The sequence below is a fragment of the Sinocyclocheilus anshuiensis genome, unplaced genomic scaffold (assembly GCF_001515605.1).
Source record: "Sinocyclocheilus anshuiensis isolate Anshui unplaced genomic scaffold, SAMN03320099.WGS_v1.1 scaffold235, whole genome shotgun sequence".
Lineage (NCBI taxonomy): Eukaryota > Metazoa > Chordata > Actinopteri > Cypriniformes > Cyprinidae > Sinocyclocheilus > Sinocyclocheilus anshuiensis.
Genome location: NW_015552562.1, coordinates 128568 through 143556, shown reverse-complemented (window position 1 = coordinate 143556; position 14989 = coordinate 128568). Strand labels below are relative to the sequence as shown.

Below are 14989 nucleotides of genomic sequence, written 5' to 3'. Positions count from 1 at the left end.
AAATAAACAACATATCTCATTTGAAGGCTTCCAATTAATCCATCTCACAAAATAAGAATCCTTTGCATCTCGCCCGCTCTAAATTAAGACTCGCTTCAAAAGGAAATTAGGTGAAGTTTGAAGTTTTCTCCAGGAGTTCCTCCGAGAGCCATAAGAACAAAGAAACATGAGAGCATTATTAAAAAGAGCAATATATGAACTAAATGACCCCTCAGTGCCAAGCTGCTTCTCCATACAGCACAATCAGCAGATTACCTCTACCTGAAGAACTCGGGATTCTTCCACTTCCGATCACAAATTACACAATAATGGCAGAAAAACAGATTACGTTTGATGCTCCTGTGTCACGCCAAACGTGGTTGTTGTATCGTGTAACGGTAAATGCAATAACCACGCAACAGCACAAAGCAAATCATTTGAATCCTAATGGCTGCCATTCTGTTATATAATATCGAGCTTTCTCTGGGCAGAGCTTTCAAAAAATTAAGAGGTTAAGCTATGTAGTCAAGAGGCTAATGCACGGAAAAAGCCTTTGGACCCTATCTGAACTAAATCCAGTGCACACAATGACACCCCATTAATGGGATGGAGGACACCAGGAATGCCTGAATCCGAACGCTGAGCAGATTTCCAGGTGGATGGGAGTCAAGAGCCTCAGACTCCTGGGTAACTGCACTCTGCCACCTCCGCTGATTTGACAAATGATTCTATATCAAAGGGCTGCGCACACATTTGACTTAATTGATTGGACAGCATGTGGCGAAATCCCTGATTGGTTTAACTAGGAGAGCAGGAAACCTGCCACAGTTTCAGAAAAAGCCACGCACATTGTGGTGACAAGAGGGGAAAAAAATTAGTTCCTGCCTTCTTTTAAGTATGACTGATTAATATTGAAATGTGTATGAAAAATGGGACAAATTAATCTTGTTCTAATGCCATAAATCATCCGATCCGAGTGGGTTTACAGCTGTAATTCCAGAGGTTAGTATTCCTTTCATCTCTTCATTAGTCAGGTCAACCACAGCCAGAGGACCTTGTGAGGGGCAAGTCTATAAATGTGGTACCCTGTGCACAGACCCCGCTTTAATATGGCTATAAAAAACCAACATGTCTGCCAATTAAAGAGACACCACATTAACACTGCTGTAATTACAGCCAAGTGCAGGAGCAAACTAAAGCGAATGGAGGACCACGATCACTTCTCTGCAACAGAAATTGGTATAGATATGTTACCAGAGCTAATGTGTAAAAAACATACAGATCACCAGATGATTAAGAATGGGAATTTAACTGTTACAGTGTTGATTGATTGATTGATTGATTTAATTTACTTTTTGGTATTTTTTTAATAATTAAATCTTTGAGGAAAAATCTGTCTAATTTAATTGTCAAATGCCTAGAAATTTCAATAATACATATAATTAAACAATTATTGCAAAAGCTGTGTTTACAGTTGACCTTCTCAGTGTATTTAGAGGAGGCATGAATGAAATGCAATAATTAGCCCTAATTATATACAAACAAACAAAAAACGTGGCAACAAACACTACTGTTCAAAAGTTCTGTAAGATTTTTTTTTTCTGCTGTGATATAGAAGCTGAATTTTCAGCAGCATTACTCCAGTCTTCAGTGTCAAAAGATCCTTCAGAAATCATTCTAATATGCTGATTTGCTGCTCAAGAAACATTTCTTATTGCTATTTTTTAAAAACAATAGTGCTACTTAATATTTCAGTGTAAATTGTGATACTTTTTCTGGATTTTTTGATGAACGGAAAGAACAGAAGAACAGCATTTATTTGAAATAGTATGTAATGTTAATGTTTTGTAACATAAATGTCTTTACTGTCACATTTGATACATTTAGTGCGTCAATACAAATATTAATTTCTTAAAAAATGGACTGATGTCAAACTTTTGAAAGATAGAGTGTTCAGCGATTCATTCGCCAATCAGACAACACTGGTTGCACTGTACATGTTTTATTGGCTAAAATCAAAACGAAAGCATGTTGTTCGAGAACTGTTAACAGAACCAAACGTCATATAGTCCTGGTATTTTCTATACACGTGGAAAAGAAATCTGAATAAGAACCTGTTTTCGGTTCCGGACCCTACTGATGAATCAAAAAAGCTATAAATATCCTCAACACAGATGCACGCACACGCAACCTGCTGCACGGCAGACTCGAGAGCGGAGCGGCCGGTGTACCTTTTCTCTGTTTGACATGAACATGCTGTGCTTGCTAGTGACAGGCTCAGCATAGCCCTGCACCCAGAGGTCACAACTGACCTTTCCGATTGTGAGTTTTTCCAGCTCTACTTCATGTTTGTCTAAAGATGTCTGCCAAAGCATCCTCAGGCGCCACGCTGAGACGGCGGTATGGGTTCGGGCATTTTGCTGCTTGTCTTCCAGCATCACGCCTACTCCCTCCTGAATGGCGCATGTACGCGAGCGGAGCCCCCAAAGCAGAGCACGCCGCCTTGAGTTTTGCATGCTACGCGGCTTAATTGCTGCATGACTAGCCTGTTGTTGCATAGCTGGAGGGATTTCCATTTAATATCTAGTATGAATCATTTTTAAGATGTGCTTATTCACCACCAGTTCTCCCGAGTTCAAAACACCATTTGGAGTAGGATGTGGAGGAGTGCGCGGTCATGAGGGCCAATTTCGGAGCGGCGGGGGATCGTGATGTCACGGGGGGGTACGGCGGTCGCACCGTGCCTGGATCGGGTGGCTCGTGCCAGGATTTCGCACGCATCGCACTCATGGAGGGAAGGGTGAAATTCTTCACTCCATCTGCCATCTGCTTTGCCGGCTCGACAGGGAGGTTGCCTGCTAGGGTTAACTCGAAGCCTTGATGAATGGTGTTTAAATACCTGCAGAATATCAGCCGGGTCGTCCGTCGGATCGGCAGAACAGACGTGCCTGCTGTAATGTCAGACAATTGATCACTTTCCCTCAAGTCAGGGCCACTTGATCAACGTTAAGCGCGGAGATGTGCCATCCTTCACATTCGGATAGGAGATCTGAAATTGGGACTCTCTCCACTTTCACTACTGACCCATTGTGAATCGCAGCGGCTGGAATGAATTACCGCTGAGAGGACAAACGCATAATGTAAGATATTATTGGGGAATTTAACAATGCTCAGGCCTCAGGGACTCTCACAATGTAATGTATGGCCTTTGGAGTACAATTGCTATGGAAACTGGAAGCCCTGGGTGACCAAGTTGCCCACCCACACGGACAGCCATTAATCATCTTCACTCCAATTCTGGCACAGCAGAATTTGGCCAATGTGTCAAGCAGCAATTATGTATACTTAGTGTTCTCTCCACCCCCCTCAGCTTCGCTCTCTCATTCTCCCGCCATCCTTCTCTTCCCCTCTCCTTTCCATATAATCACGGAACTTTTAAAAGCTCTTTGTTCATTAGCTCCCTTTCATTGTGAATGCATACAATACCAGCAAAGAAAACAGGACCGGTCTTAGTGCCACACAATACGACATTCCTATTATAGAAATCATATCTAACCGTTTAGCCATTATACTTTCATTCGGTGCTGAGTGACACGCCAAATTACTCCACTGCTCCATTGGTTTCTTTGCATATTGGTTTGTGCAGATCACAGGCGCTAATGGGAAGCGACGAGACAGAGATTATGTTCTGCTGGTCGCGGGGAAACGTTAACGCCATCACAAATCGGTGGCATCCCTTCATTACCTCCATCCAGATCAGCTGTTTCGAGGAGAGCTGACAGCAACACGGGAATTGCAACACTCTCCATATTTCAAGGACAAAACGCTGCTGCCTGGGTGTCGAGCAGGTGAGTTTGAGCGCATCAGCACTGTATAGAACGTGTTATTAGAGGTGATCTCGACAGGGGTGAAGCGCGCGGGCTCGTGTGAAGGACGGGTCAGCAATTAGAGCCCCGTTGTGTGCCGAGAGGTTCAGGACAAAGCTGATTGCCTTTTTCGTACATCTCGCGACGAACACCTGGGTGATTTGTATAAATATTTTGCCGCTTTCTCTTGCAGCTTCGAGTCGCTTTTGATGGCTGTCAGTATATTAAGGGCTTGCCGAATTGGACCCCTCGCTGACGGGCTGTCGGACTTTCACTGACTTTTCTGCGAGGTCTTTACTCTTGACCCGCCCAGTCAACCAGAAAAGGACATGAGCACTTTGGCACATTTGGGGTTAGTGGACTGACAATAGTGCGAGGTTTGGCAATATAACACATTACTGCGTTTCTCACATGGGCTGCGTGAAAAAAATGCTAAACTGCTGAAAACCAAGGCAGCCAGCTTTCAAGTAGGAAATACACTTTCTTTTTGTTCATCTGCACAAAGAATTCGACTGATTCTTGTCACTGTTTTGGTAAATCTCGAGCCCAAAGAGCATGAAATCACAAATAATTCGACATCTTGTTGCAATACTACGGTTTAATTCAGGGCCTTGTTTCCAACCTGAGATAAGACACAATAAAAAGGAAATATCTGCTGTCATGCCTCCTTGCTCTGGTACATGGCGGCGTGGAGAAATAGACATGTTCTTCTATTTCTAGTTTCAAGCAGAAAACAAAATACATTTTGAAATATTCACAGAATAAAATGATCTCCCAGATAAAAATGTCCATGATGCATGAGCAGTAATCATATATAGTAATCATATATATATATATATTACAGCAGCAGTTCTCAACTGGCTTTGCTTCAGGACAGAGACCAAGAGGCGACCCAACAGAATAACAAAATTATTTATCACACAAAAGTAAAATAAAAATAAAAATAAAGAATTCATAAAATCATGATCAATCTCTGTTAATTTACTAAAATTAGTTCATATTACTATGAACTAAGGGTCAGTTTACCTTTTTTTGTGATGCATGATATATTGGTATCATATCAGATATCTATCAGTGGTGAATATCTGATGTATATCAATACTGGATATTTAATTGTTCATGCTCAGTTTTACATTTAGATTACCTTTGCTGTCATCTAACACTTGCTTAAAGGTGTACTAAGTGATTTTTGAAAAACGCTTTTGACCACAGCGTCAATCAGCAGTAAGGGGGTGTGTCTTGCAATGATATAGAGAAGAGAGCGACAGGACGGATATTAGTAGATTGGCTATAGATAAAGAGAAATGGCAGATAAAAAAAAAAGAGGAAAATATCAGAGAAACAAAACATAAAAAAGAATCGTTATGATCAGGCAAGAGGTGGGACCCACGTAAATGGAGCGGGAAGGCCTGGAATCGGACTCAGAGGTTGCATTGTTTTTTCTTCTTGATAGGTGAGTAACGTTGTTTTGCTTCGTTTCGCACAATTTATCCATATTGGCTTTTGTTTGAATATGCTTGTGTGTCATCTTCACTTGTTTCGTTGTTGCCATGGTTGTGTACGTACATGTGGGGCGGAGATTTCAAAATATGGGCGAGATCCTGTCGGGGTATGGGCGTGTTTGTTTTGGTGCTTTCAAATATCAACATAATTTGGCAAAACGCTTAGTGCACCTTTAATATTAATAAATCAAAATATTAACAATTTAATAACAATGTTAAATGTAATCTTTAGCAAATCTCAAAATTTTGTTTTTCAAATACAAAAATTAAACATTAAACACCAAAAACTAAAAATAATCATTTTAAAAGCTACAAGTGAATGTAGGCATCACAAAACTGTAATTTATTTAGACAAAGTAGTATAGAATTGTATTATCTGCCATTTATCAGTTATTGACAATAACATGTAAAAAACAGCTTATCGATAAAATATATAATTTTTACCTTGTGTAGTTTTGTGGACAAGGGCATGTAAGGCAATGTGTCCAGACTGCTATTTGCTTATTTGACGGGATAATTTGCATCTATGCATTTGGTAGATGATTTTTTAAGGTACACATTTAATCAGTTCATGCATACCCTGGGAATCGAACCCATGACCTTGGCGTTGTTTGCACTAGAGAAATGTTTTTGCAAGAGAAATTTCCAACAAAAAAGCAAAGCCTGTGATGTTAAGAACAAAAGACACATTTTCACATTATTTTTCCCTTATATTTGCATATTAGAAAAGACAAATTCTGGGGTTGTGATCTACCGGTTTAAAAGCACTGATTCACAGAGATGCAACAAACTGTAACGGCTTTATCACACAGTGAAAATACAAGGCCTCTAACAGGCAGAACCATTAGTAAGACAGTGACTTACCTTGTGGGGGCACGTGGCTGGGACAACAGGGAATGCTTTATCTGGAGTCTGGCTCTGGTTCTAGAAGAAAAACAAATCACTCTGTTTTAGTTATTTTAGTTGGAATAAAACTGTTGCATTCGAGCGCGGTTCCTATAAATTGCATGTTTCGTAATAAGGGAGAACAAAGTGACCTATTACATACACTTATTCTGAAGAAATGGAGAAGCCAATTGAGTGAATAAAGGTTAAGGTCATCAATCTGTGCTGGTAGAATATATCGCCAGCAGATGGTTACAGCAAAACTTCTCCATACAAGCCTATTTCTACGTCCACTGCTGAAAACACGAGCGTAACACATAGCACAGGCTTCATAACATATGCAAAGGTTCTCAAACAGGATTTCATTAACCAATTAGCATATTGTAAATATGGTGCTACATCAGACTGATACATGAAAACCAACAGTAAAAAGGTTGCACGTAGATAAGTCAACAAGGCAACAACAGATGGTCCTGCTGTTTGTGATTATGCATGATGCAGGGCCTCTGCACACTGACAAAGGCAGCGCAGGGGGAAATGACCATCTTGAAGTGACCTCGCATACATATGAGGAAAAAAATGTCTGCACAGCAGGGGACAAACTTCTCTCACTAATATTTGTGGGACGCACAGTTGATTCCAAGCAGGTGCTGGCAGTCATTCTCTTACATCAAGTTATCTTCTTTTTGTAGGACTAATGCTCTCTGACACTATTAATGGTTTCCTTATGGTATCACCAAGAGAGATGAAACATTGAGCGGTCCAGACTTCAACATCTATATTTCATCAGCTCTTAGAGGAGTCAGCATGGGCTGTGTGGTAACCTCACTTCACACCCGCTGTCGGGTAAAAGACAAAAACTGCGTGGTCAGCCCTAGGCATCTGAGATAATAGAAAAGAGTTTTGTGCCACTCCTGAAAGGATGAAACTCTACAGAGATTTTAATTTTTTTGCGCAATTGGCCAATTACGGAATCATCCTTTTCCTTTTCAACCTGATTCTTACACTCCTGGAGACAGTTTTTCCTTTAATGAGCTAGTTTTAAACAATACGTGATATTGTAACCTGAGTAGAGCAGGCTCAGGAACTCAAGTAGGGGGAGACTAATAAACAGGGTTTCTGCAGATATGAACAAGTTAAATTTAAGACTTTTTAAGACCTTTTTATATTGAGTAAAATAGCTCACTTGTCATGGTGTTATTTAACTATATCATGTTATGAATAAACTAAACATTTAGAATTTTTACCTCAGTGTGTTTCTTCTGAGTTTATGTGTGCTGTCACGCTCATTTGTTCTGAAGTCTCGAGACAAACAGAGTGAGCCTCAGCGCGAGCTTGTATTCTGTATTCTGCTAATTTACTGCAACTCTCTCTGATGACGCAGTAATTTACCGCGGGGAAGAAAACATCTTCGGGCTGTCCAATGATTGTAAAGTCATTAGGTCCGTCAGACTTAAGATATTTTAGCGGTAATGAGACCAAAAATAATTAAGACCCATCGAATCCGAATTTAAGACATTTTAAGACTTTTTAAGGACCCGCGGACACCCTGAATAAAGCACACGTTCTCCTGGTTGCAAGGGCAGCTCAGAGGACACGACATGTTTATTCAGGAGAGTCACTGTCAGCATCGCTCACATTGACCTGTGTCTGCTCTACTTTGGTCAATCAAAACATCTATTAAGCTCTCAGTTAAGAACAGTGCAATTTGAACTCAATTGCTCCACATGGTACAAGAGCAATAGCGCTATTCTGACTCACAACACGATTGCCAGTGGGATATCTCATACAACAATTCAATAAACAATAAGCTAATATTGAGAAACTTACATTTTAGACACAATGCAGCCAGTTACTTCTTTTATTTTTTGTGCCACCTGTGAAGCAGAACTGTCACGTCTTTAAGTATCGCACAGCAGTGGTGTTTACTAGTTCCTGAATGAATCACTGAACCAAATTGGTTAAGTGAATGATTCAATGACTCACTTCCAAATCAATGTAGTTAAATGAATCAGTTGTATGAATGATTAAATGGCTAGCTACTGAATGAATCGGTGTAGTTGAATGAATTAGCTGAGTGAACAATTCAATGACTCACTTCTATTTGAATCAATTTAGTTAAAATAATCGGTTGAATAAATGATTCAATGGCTTACTTCTAAATGAATCATGTTAAATTTGGATCGGCATACTAGCATAGTACTCTAGCTATTTTCGTCATATGACAATATGGTAAAAATAGCAAGAGTAGTATACTAGTTCTGAATTCAGCATCAGTGTAGTTTGAACAAATTAGCTAAGTAAATGATTCAATAACTCGCTCCTTAATAAATCAATGTAGTTGAACGAATCAGTTGAATGAATGATTCAATGTCTCTCTCCTGATTGAATCAGTATAGATGAACAAATCGGTTGAGTGAATGATTCAATGACTCGTTCGTAAAGATCGACAGTTTTTTTTGTTCATGATTTAATCAGGGTAGTTGAAACAATTGGCTGAATGAAGGATTCACTGACTCACTTCTAAAACAATCAATGTCGTTGAATAAATCAGATGAGCTAATCATTCAATAACTCACTTGTAAAGACTTACAAGTCTTATTCATAAATGAATGGTTGAATGATTCAATGACTCACTCATAAAGCTCACTTTTTGCCAACTACTGGTGTAACAATGTAACCAGCATAAAGTGTCAATGAAAAATAGCCACCACAGACTCACAAACACAGACAAACAAAGTGATAGAAACAGTAAGAAAAAAAAACAGAATGGAGTTACTGTATACATGGGTTCCAGCCTTTCTGTGTGTTGCTTGTTTTTTTATAGAACCAAGCATTTTTTCTGAAACGGAAGTTATTTATAGAACTTTTGCATAAAAAAGCAGTATTAAACCATGCTGTATATAAAACTGAATATCAATTACCCTCTGGCTTTGTGCCGATGGCTAAATCACAGTCGTGCTGATATCCAGAACAACACCTCTTGCTGGTGTGATATTGTTTAAATAAACTGGGCAACAGTTGTGAAATAAAAACATATTGAAGGAGAACAATCTCTCTGGAAAAACTGCATTTGTGTTAATGCTTTATTTCCTGTTTAATGTTTTGCTCAGCCACGGTTAATTATTTAATATGACAGGTATGCTGCGCAGAGTGTATTAACTTGTCCTGCATGTTTAAACAATATATGATCCCATTAAAATCTGACATAGACGACAGACACACACGCAACTCGGGCTTTATTCATTTGCAGGTACACAGGCACCATTATCAGGTGGTGTTGACCCAGTGTGTTCGACTGAATGGCCTTTCTGTAATGTGCGGCAAAATTATACCTTGCACTGAAAGCCTAGGCTATGCAAATGCTACATAACTGCACTGGTAAAAGTGGATGACTTCAATGCTCTGCTGTTATTTTGGAGAGCAGATAAGTCTATAAAATAAGTGCAGATGGAGGGAATGGCTCAAATAGTCGCTTTTTTACAAAAAAACTCTTTATTGGTATCTTCCATCATTCTCAGCGCCTTCCATAATTCATGCAGCGCCAGTAAACTTGTGAAAGCAAAATGTGATTTTGTCAAGGTTGTGAAGTGCAGTCAAATAAACATGATGGAAAATGCCAGATAGAAGGCAAATTTATTATCTCTTCTCATTACGTGTTACATCTCTGCTTCACTGTACAGAGACAAATTAGTTTTTATCGAGATGCCAAATTGCTAATATTAAACCTCTCTGCTGTTCCTCCCCAAAACAAGCCATGGAAGTGATTTCTACACTTCACTCTGCTGAATGTTTTCCGCTTCAAATGGTAGTGGAGAGAGAAAGAGAGCAAGCGGTAGGCTGCAAAGAGCCGTAATCTCCTTGCCAGCAGTGTTGAGGTTGACTGACGCTCAATGTGCCATCGCTATAAAGGGGTGCTCTTTAAAATGACAGCCTCCCACAAGTGCATCAAGACACCAAGGTTTCTTGCTCCTGGTGTGCTCATTTTTGCTAAGCAGCGTGAAGCCCCTTCTTTTAGACCGGTCTTGAGAGCTGGAAGAGGTCTCAATTAGACCTTTGTAATGACTTGGAGGTGCAGGTATGCTGGGTCTGATTCTGGTATTACAGTCGCATCGGTCTGCGTAAAGAAAAAAAAAAAGCCGCCTGGATGCTGTGACCACAAAAAGCACAGTTACTTGTGTACCATTTATACAGATAATAACTGATTCCAACTTTTAATATGCCTTGCTGTATCAGTGAATATGCTGTTTTGATGGAAATTAAATACGCTACTATTCAAAAGTTTGGGGTCGGTAGGTTTTTGAAAAAAAGATAATTGTTACTTTTATTCAGCAAGAACACATTAAATCGACCAAGAGATAGGCTACACAATAAAGACAATTATAATGTTACAAAATATTTCTTTTTCAAATAAATGCTGTTCTTATGAACTTTCTATTAATCAAATAATCTTGGACAAAAAGTATCATTTGTATTATAAAAAAAAAATGTAAATGTAAAATGTATTCCATCAACATTAGTAAAAAATAATAAATGTGTCTTTTTATTAGAATTAGTATTAGAATGATTTCTGAAGGATCATGTGACACTGAAGACTGGAATAATGATGCTGAAAATTCAGCTTCGCCATTACAAGAATAATTTACATTTTAAAATATATTTAAATAGAAATCAGTTATTTGTATATATGCAAGTAGTAAGTATGACAACATTTCACTGCATTTTTAATCGAATAAATGTAGCCTTGGTGAGCATGAATTATTCTAACAAACTTTTAAACTAGTGTGTGCTGCCACAGATTTTGCTAATTATTGTCACCTCTAAAAAGCTGTGAAAGCCAATAAATGTTGAGAATATTTTATCGGTTTTTTTTTTTTTTTGGCCAAATACTTATTCCTTAGAAGTACCGGGAAAAACAAAAACAAAAACAAAACAAAAAAATTAATTAATAATCGAGCTATTAAGAAGTTTACATATATGGTAACCAGCCATTCTGGTGGGTGTGTGTATAAGTGCTGTTACGTCCCGGTAGTCGTGTGCCTCTGTGTTTTTTCTTTCTCTCCTTCTGTTAATTTCGTAGGCACGCCTACGAGGCACGGCTATTGATGACGGCTATTATGGCTATCTTTATTAACGTGAATGACGTCATGGTTTCCGCTGCCAATGCAATCTGGCTCCAGGGTTTAAAAAGGCGACGGGACGAACGCGAAGACAGTTTTTGTTTTCCTGTTGCTTTGTGACTTTGTTTAATCTGCTTTTTGTTAGTTTTGATGATTTTCTTGCTCCTGTGGAAAATTGGACAGGTTAGTATGTCACGTGACATACACGTTGCAACATCCAGTGACTTTGATGTATGAGACACACTAGTTTAGAAGTGGGTGCCACTTTTGTATGTTTTGGTTTTTGGTTAAGTAGAACAGGTAAGTTAGGGCGTGAAAACGCTGAAGACTTGCTTTCTTTATTTTTCTTTCTAACAGATAGGTTAGACGTTGGACTTGAGTTAGATTGGTTTTGTTTTGTTTTATTTTATTTTCTTTGGCGCCACTTGTGTCCTTTTCCCCGGTTTATTGTTATTTTGTTTTTGTTTTTTATTGCTAATGCTTATGTAAATATTGTTTTTTTCTTTGCTATTTTGATACTTTTTCATTATTTCTACAATTACTACTGTTATCTCATGCCTTCTTCTTTAATGGTAAAAATACACAACCTTTATTGGCAAATTTGTATAGCGTTTTGTCTCGCCACCACCACCAGCACAAATAATGATCACAATCTTAATGTTGCCTCTTCTAACCCTAGACTAAAATTAGAAAGATGTAACATTTAATGGGGGCTCGTCCGGGATTAAATTTATTCCCATAATGTATTATGCCGGTGGTGTGTAAAATCTGTTACCATCATATTTCCCCCTTGCAAAGTAATTAAATATTTTAAATATTTGTTTAAATAGCATCGTGTATCATTTTTCTTAGGTTTTATTGAATTTGTTATTAGCAATTATCTTAAAATGTTAACATTTATACCATGATATCTGTTAAAATATCTACATGAAATTGTCTTTCTGTGAAGCAACATGTAGTTTCACAACTCTGAAATTAATCTCTAAACTGTTACCTTTAAACATTTCAAATATATATATATACAACATATTCCATTACAATGGATTCATTTAGCTTTAGATGGCACAATGCAGTTTATTAAAATGTAAACACATTAGTTGCATGATAAAATGTTCAAAAGTCTTATAAAAATACTTTTAAAAAATCAGCTGGTAAAGGCACTTGTTTCATAAAATGACCCAGGTATGTGTGACTGTGCTTCTCTTTATAATAAACGATAAAACCTGTTTCGCTCAAAAGTGCTGTGGGCCACATAATAGCCGAGATCCAATTTAGAATGATATATTTTTTTATTTACGGTTGCCAACAAAGATAAAGCAAATTTTGTCTCATACACAGAGCTAGGTGAGGAAACACGGCCGCGCACACGCTCCTCTCACACAGCCACTACTGAATCCCTAGGCCATAATGAGCCTTCTATGTGTTTTAAAAGGATTAGCTTCATTAAAAATCACATTCCATTCTCAAGCTGAGCAAAACAAAGCAGTTCATAGCAAACATGTTCATTTATTACTGCTTTGCAGGGGTTTAAATACAAAGCATGAATATTTCATCACAGCTAATCTGATCTGGTCGTGCACGTGCGTGCATTTATTATGAAACTTAAAGAAAATGACTGATACAGTGTACACTACCGGTCAAAAGTTTGAAATGATTAAGATTTTTTGATTCTGTTGAAGAAGTCTCTTATGCTTACCAATGTTCAATGTTCAATTTATTTATAAAGCACATTTAAAACAACTTTAGTTGACCACAGGGCTGTACATAAAGCATAAATCTAATTACAGCATTTAAAAAAATGCACAGACCTAATCGCTGCATTAGTACTGCATAGGCTTATACACAACAGTAAAGTCCATATAAGCTTAAAACAACCCTATCATTAAAAGCACGGGAGAAAATATATGCTTTTAACAATCATTTAAATTCAGACACTGTAGAAGCTGATTGGTCAGCTTCTACAGTGTCTGAATTTAAATGCATTTATTTGATAAGTACAGCAAAAACAGTAATATTGTGAAATATCATTACAATTTCAAATAAGTCTTTTCTATATGAATATATTTTAAAATATAATTTATTCCAGTGATGTCGAAGCTGAATTTTCAGCATCATTATTCCTATGCTATAATAGAATACTATAATAATATTAATAAAATTAATAATAATCATAAGTATCAGTAAATACATTTAGAATGTAACAAAGCATTTCAAAGAAATGCTGTTCTTTTGAATTTTCTATTCATCAAATAATTCTATAAGAAAAAAAGTCATGATTTTCAGAAACAAAAGTTGTTTTAAAAGAGATAATAAGAACCATTATTAATAATTGAGTACCAATAAAAATTGAGAAGCAAATCAGCATATTAGAATGATTTCTGAAGGATCATGTGATGCTGAAGACTGGAGTAACGATGCTGAAAATTCAACTTTCTAAAATATATTCGACCAGAAAATAGCAATGTTCAACTGTACTAATTTGCCCACAATTTTACTGTTTTTACTCTAATTTTAATCAAATTTATGCAGCCTTAGTGGGCATAAGAGACCTCAAAAACAAAAATCTTAATGATTGTAAACTTTTGACTGGTAGCGCATGCGCAGTCACAAAAAATGAGCCAATCAATTGTTCCTAATGTAGTAGTGCCTTCTGTTTGATATTAATGGCGCTGGCAACACAGTTCCTGAGCGAACCCGCAAATAATTCTGTTACTTTCTCTCTCAGCCAGCCCTCATGAGATAAAAAGCCTCAGGCTGAGAATTGGCAGGAGCGAGCGCTGAAGTACTTTTCACCTTAAAAGCAATCTTAAAGAGAGGGTCTGACGTCGTCACATTAACTTGTCTTCTCCGATATGCACCAGGTGGAGAAGACTCACTGCGATCTCAGACGACTCCCATTTAAACTCACAAACAAGAGCACTATTCACCCAAGGCGAAATAAGGAGCAGGGCTTTTCTGGCAGCCTGGCACAGTGAGGATGCTCTGGCCCAGTAACATTCTCCTCACACACTGGGAGACTTTGTACTTGCTACTTCCTGGCTGACACTCAAGAGTACTGAGCGTTAAATAAGTTGCACACCCCTCGCATGCTCTTGATTTTGTTGTCTCCTTTTATGACACTTTCTGTTGTTGTTGTTGTAATATGAAAAAGCGAACCAAAAAAATAAATAAGAGGAAGCAACAACAACACCCACATTTCTCTCTGCGGGATTAAAACGAGGTCTGTATTTCAAGGGTTATCAGTTGCTTTCGATCACGTGACTTCCATGTTTTTGATCTTGCGACACAAAAAAGAAAAAAAAACATCTTAGCAGCAGTAGCACCACATAAAATGACAAAGTGATGACAGTCGTGTAAAATGAAGAACCTAACAGGCCTATTTTACAATGAAACAGTCGCACTACTAGGTGCGGTTGTCAGGTGTGTCTTCCTTAATGCTGTAATACTTATGCATGCAGCATGTCTGCCTTTGGAGTGGGTTGGGCAACTTATTCTGTTTTCCTGGATTTTTCGACATCCCCTATTTCTGAAAGAGTAATGGTACAGGGTTTCCAGTGTGAAGTGGGTGCTCCGCACACAACAGTAGATCTGCTTTAAAGTCCCTCGGCACTGCTATCAAAGTGCTTCTTCACAGTTG

The 14989-nt window shown here is 38.1% G+C and overlaps 1 protein-coding gene across 1 annotated transcript in view; it reads right to left on the bottom strand.

Moving 5' to 3' along the window:
* LOC107664771 (protocadherin-11 X-linked-like) overlaps positions 1 to 14989 on the bottom strand; it is a 202863-nt gene that overhangs the window by 95918 nt on the left and 91956 nt on the right. The window contains exon 5 of the mRNA XM_016455427.1: positions 6212 to 6271. Within this exon, the coding sequence (XP_016310913.1) occupies positions 6212 to 6271 (60 nt within the window). The remainder of the gene's footprint in view (positions 1 to 6211; positions 6272 to 14989) is intronic.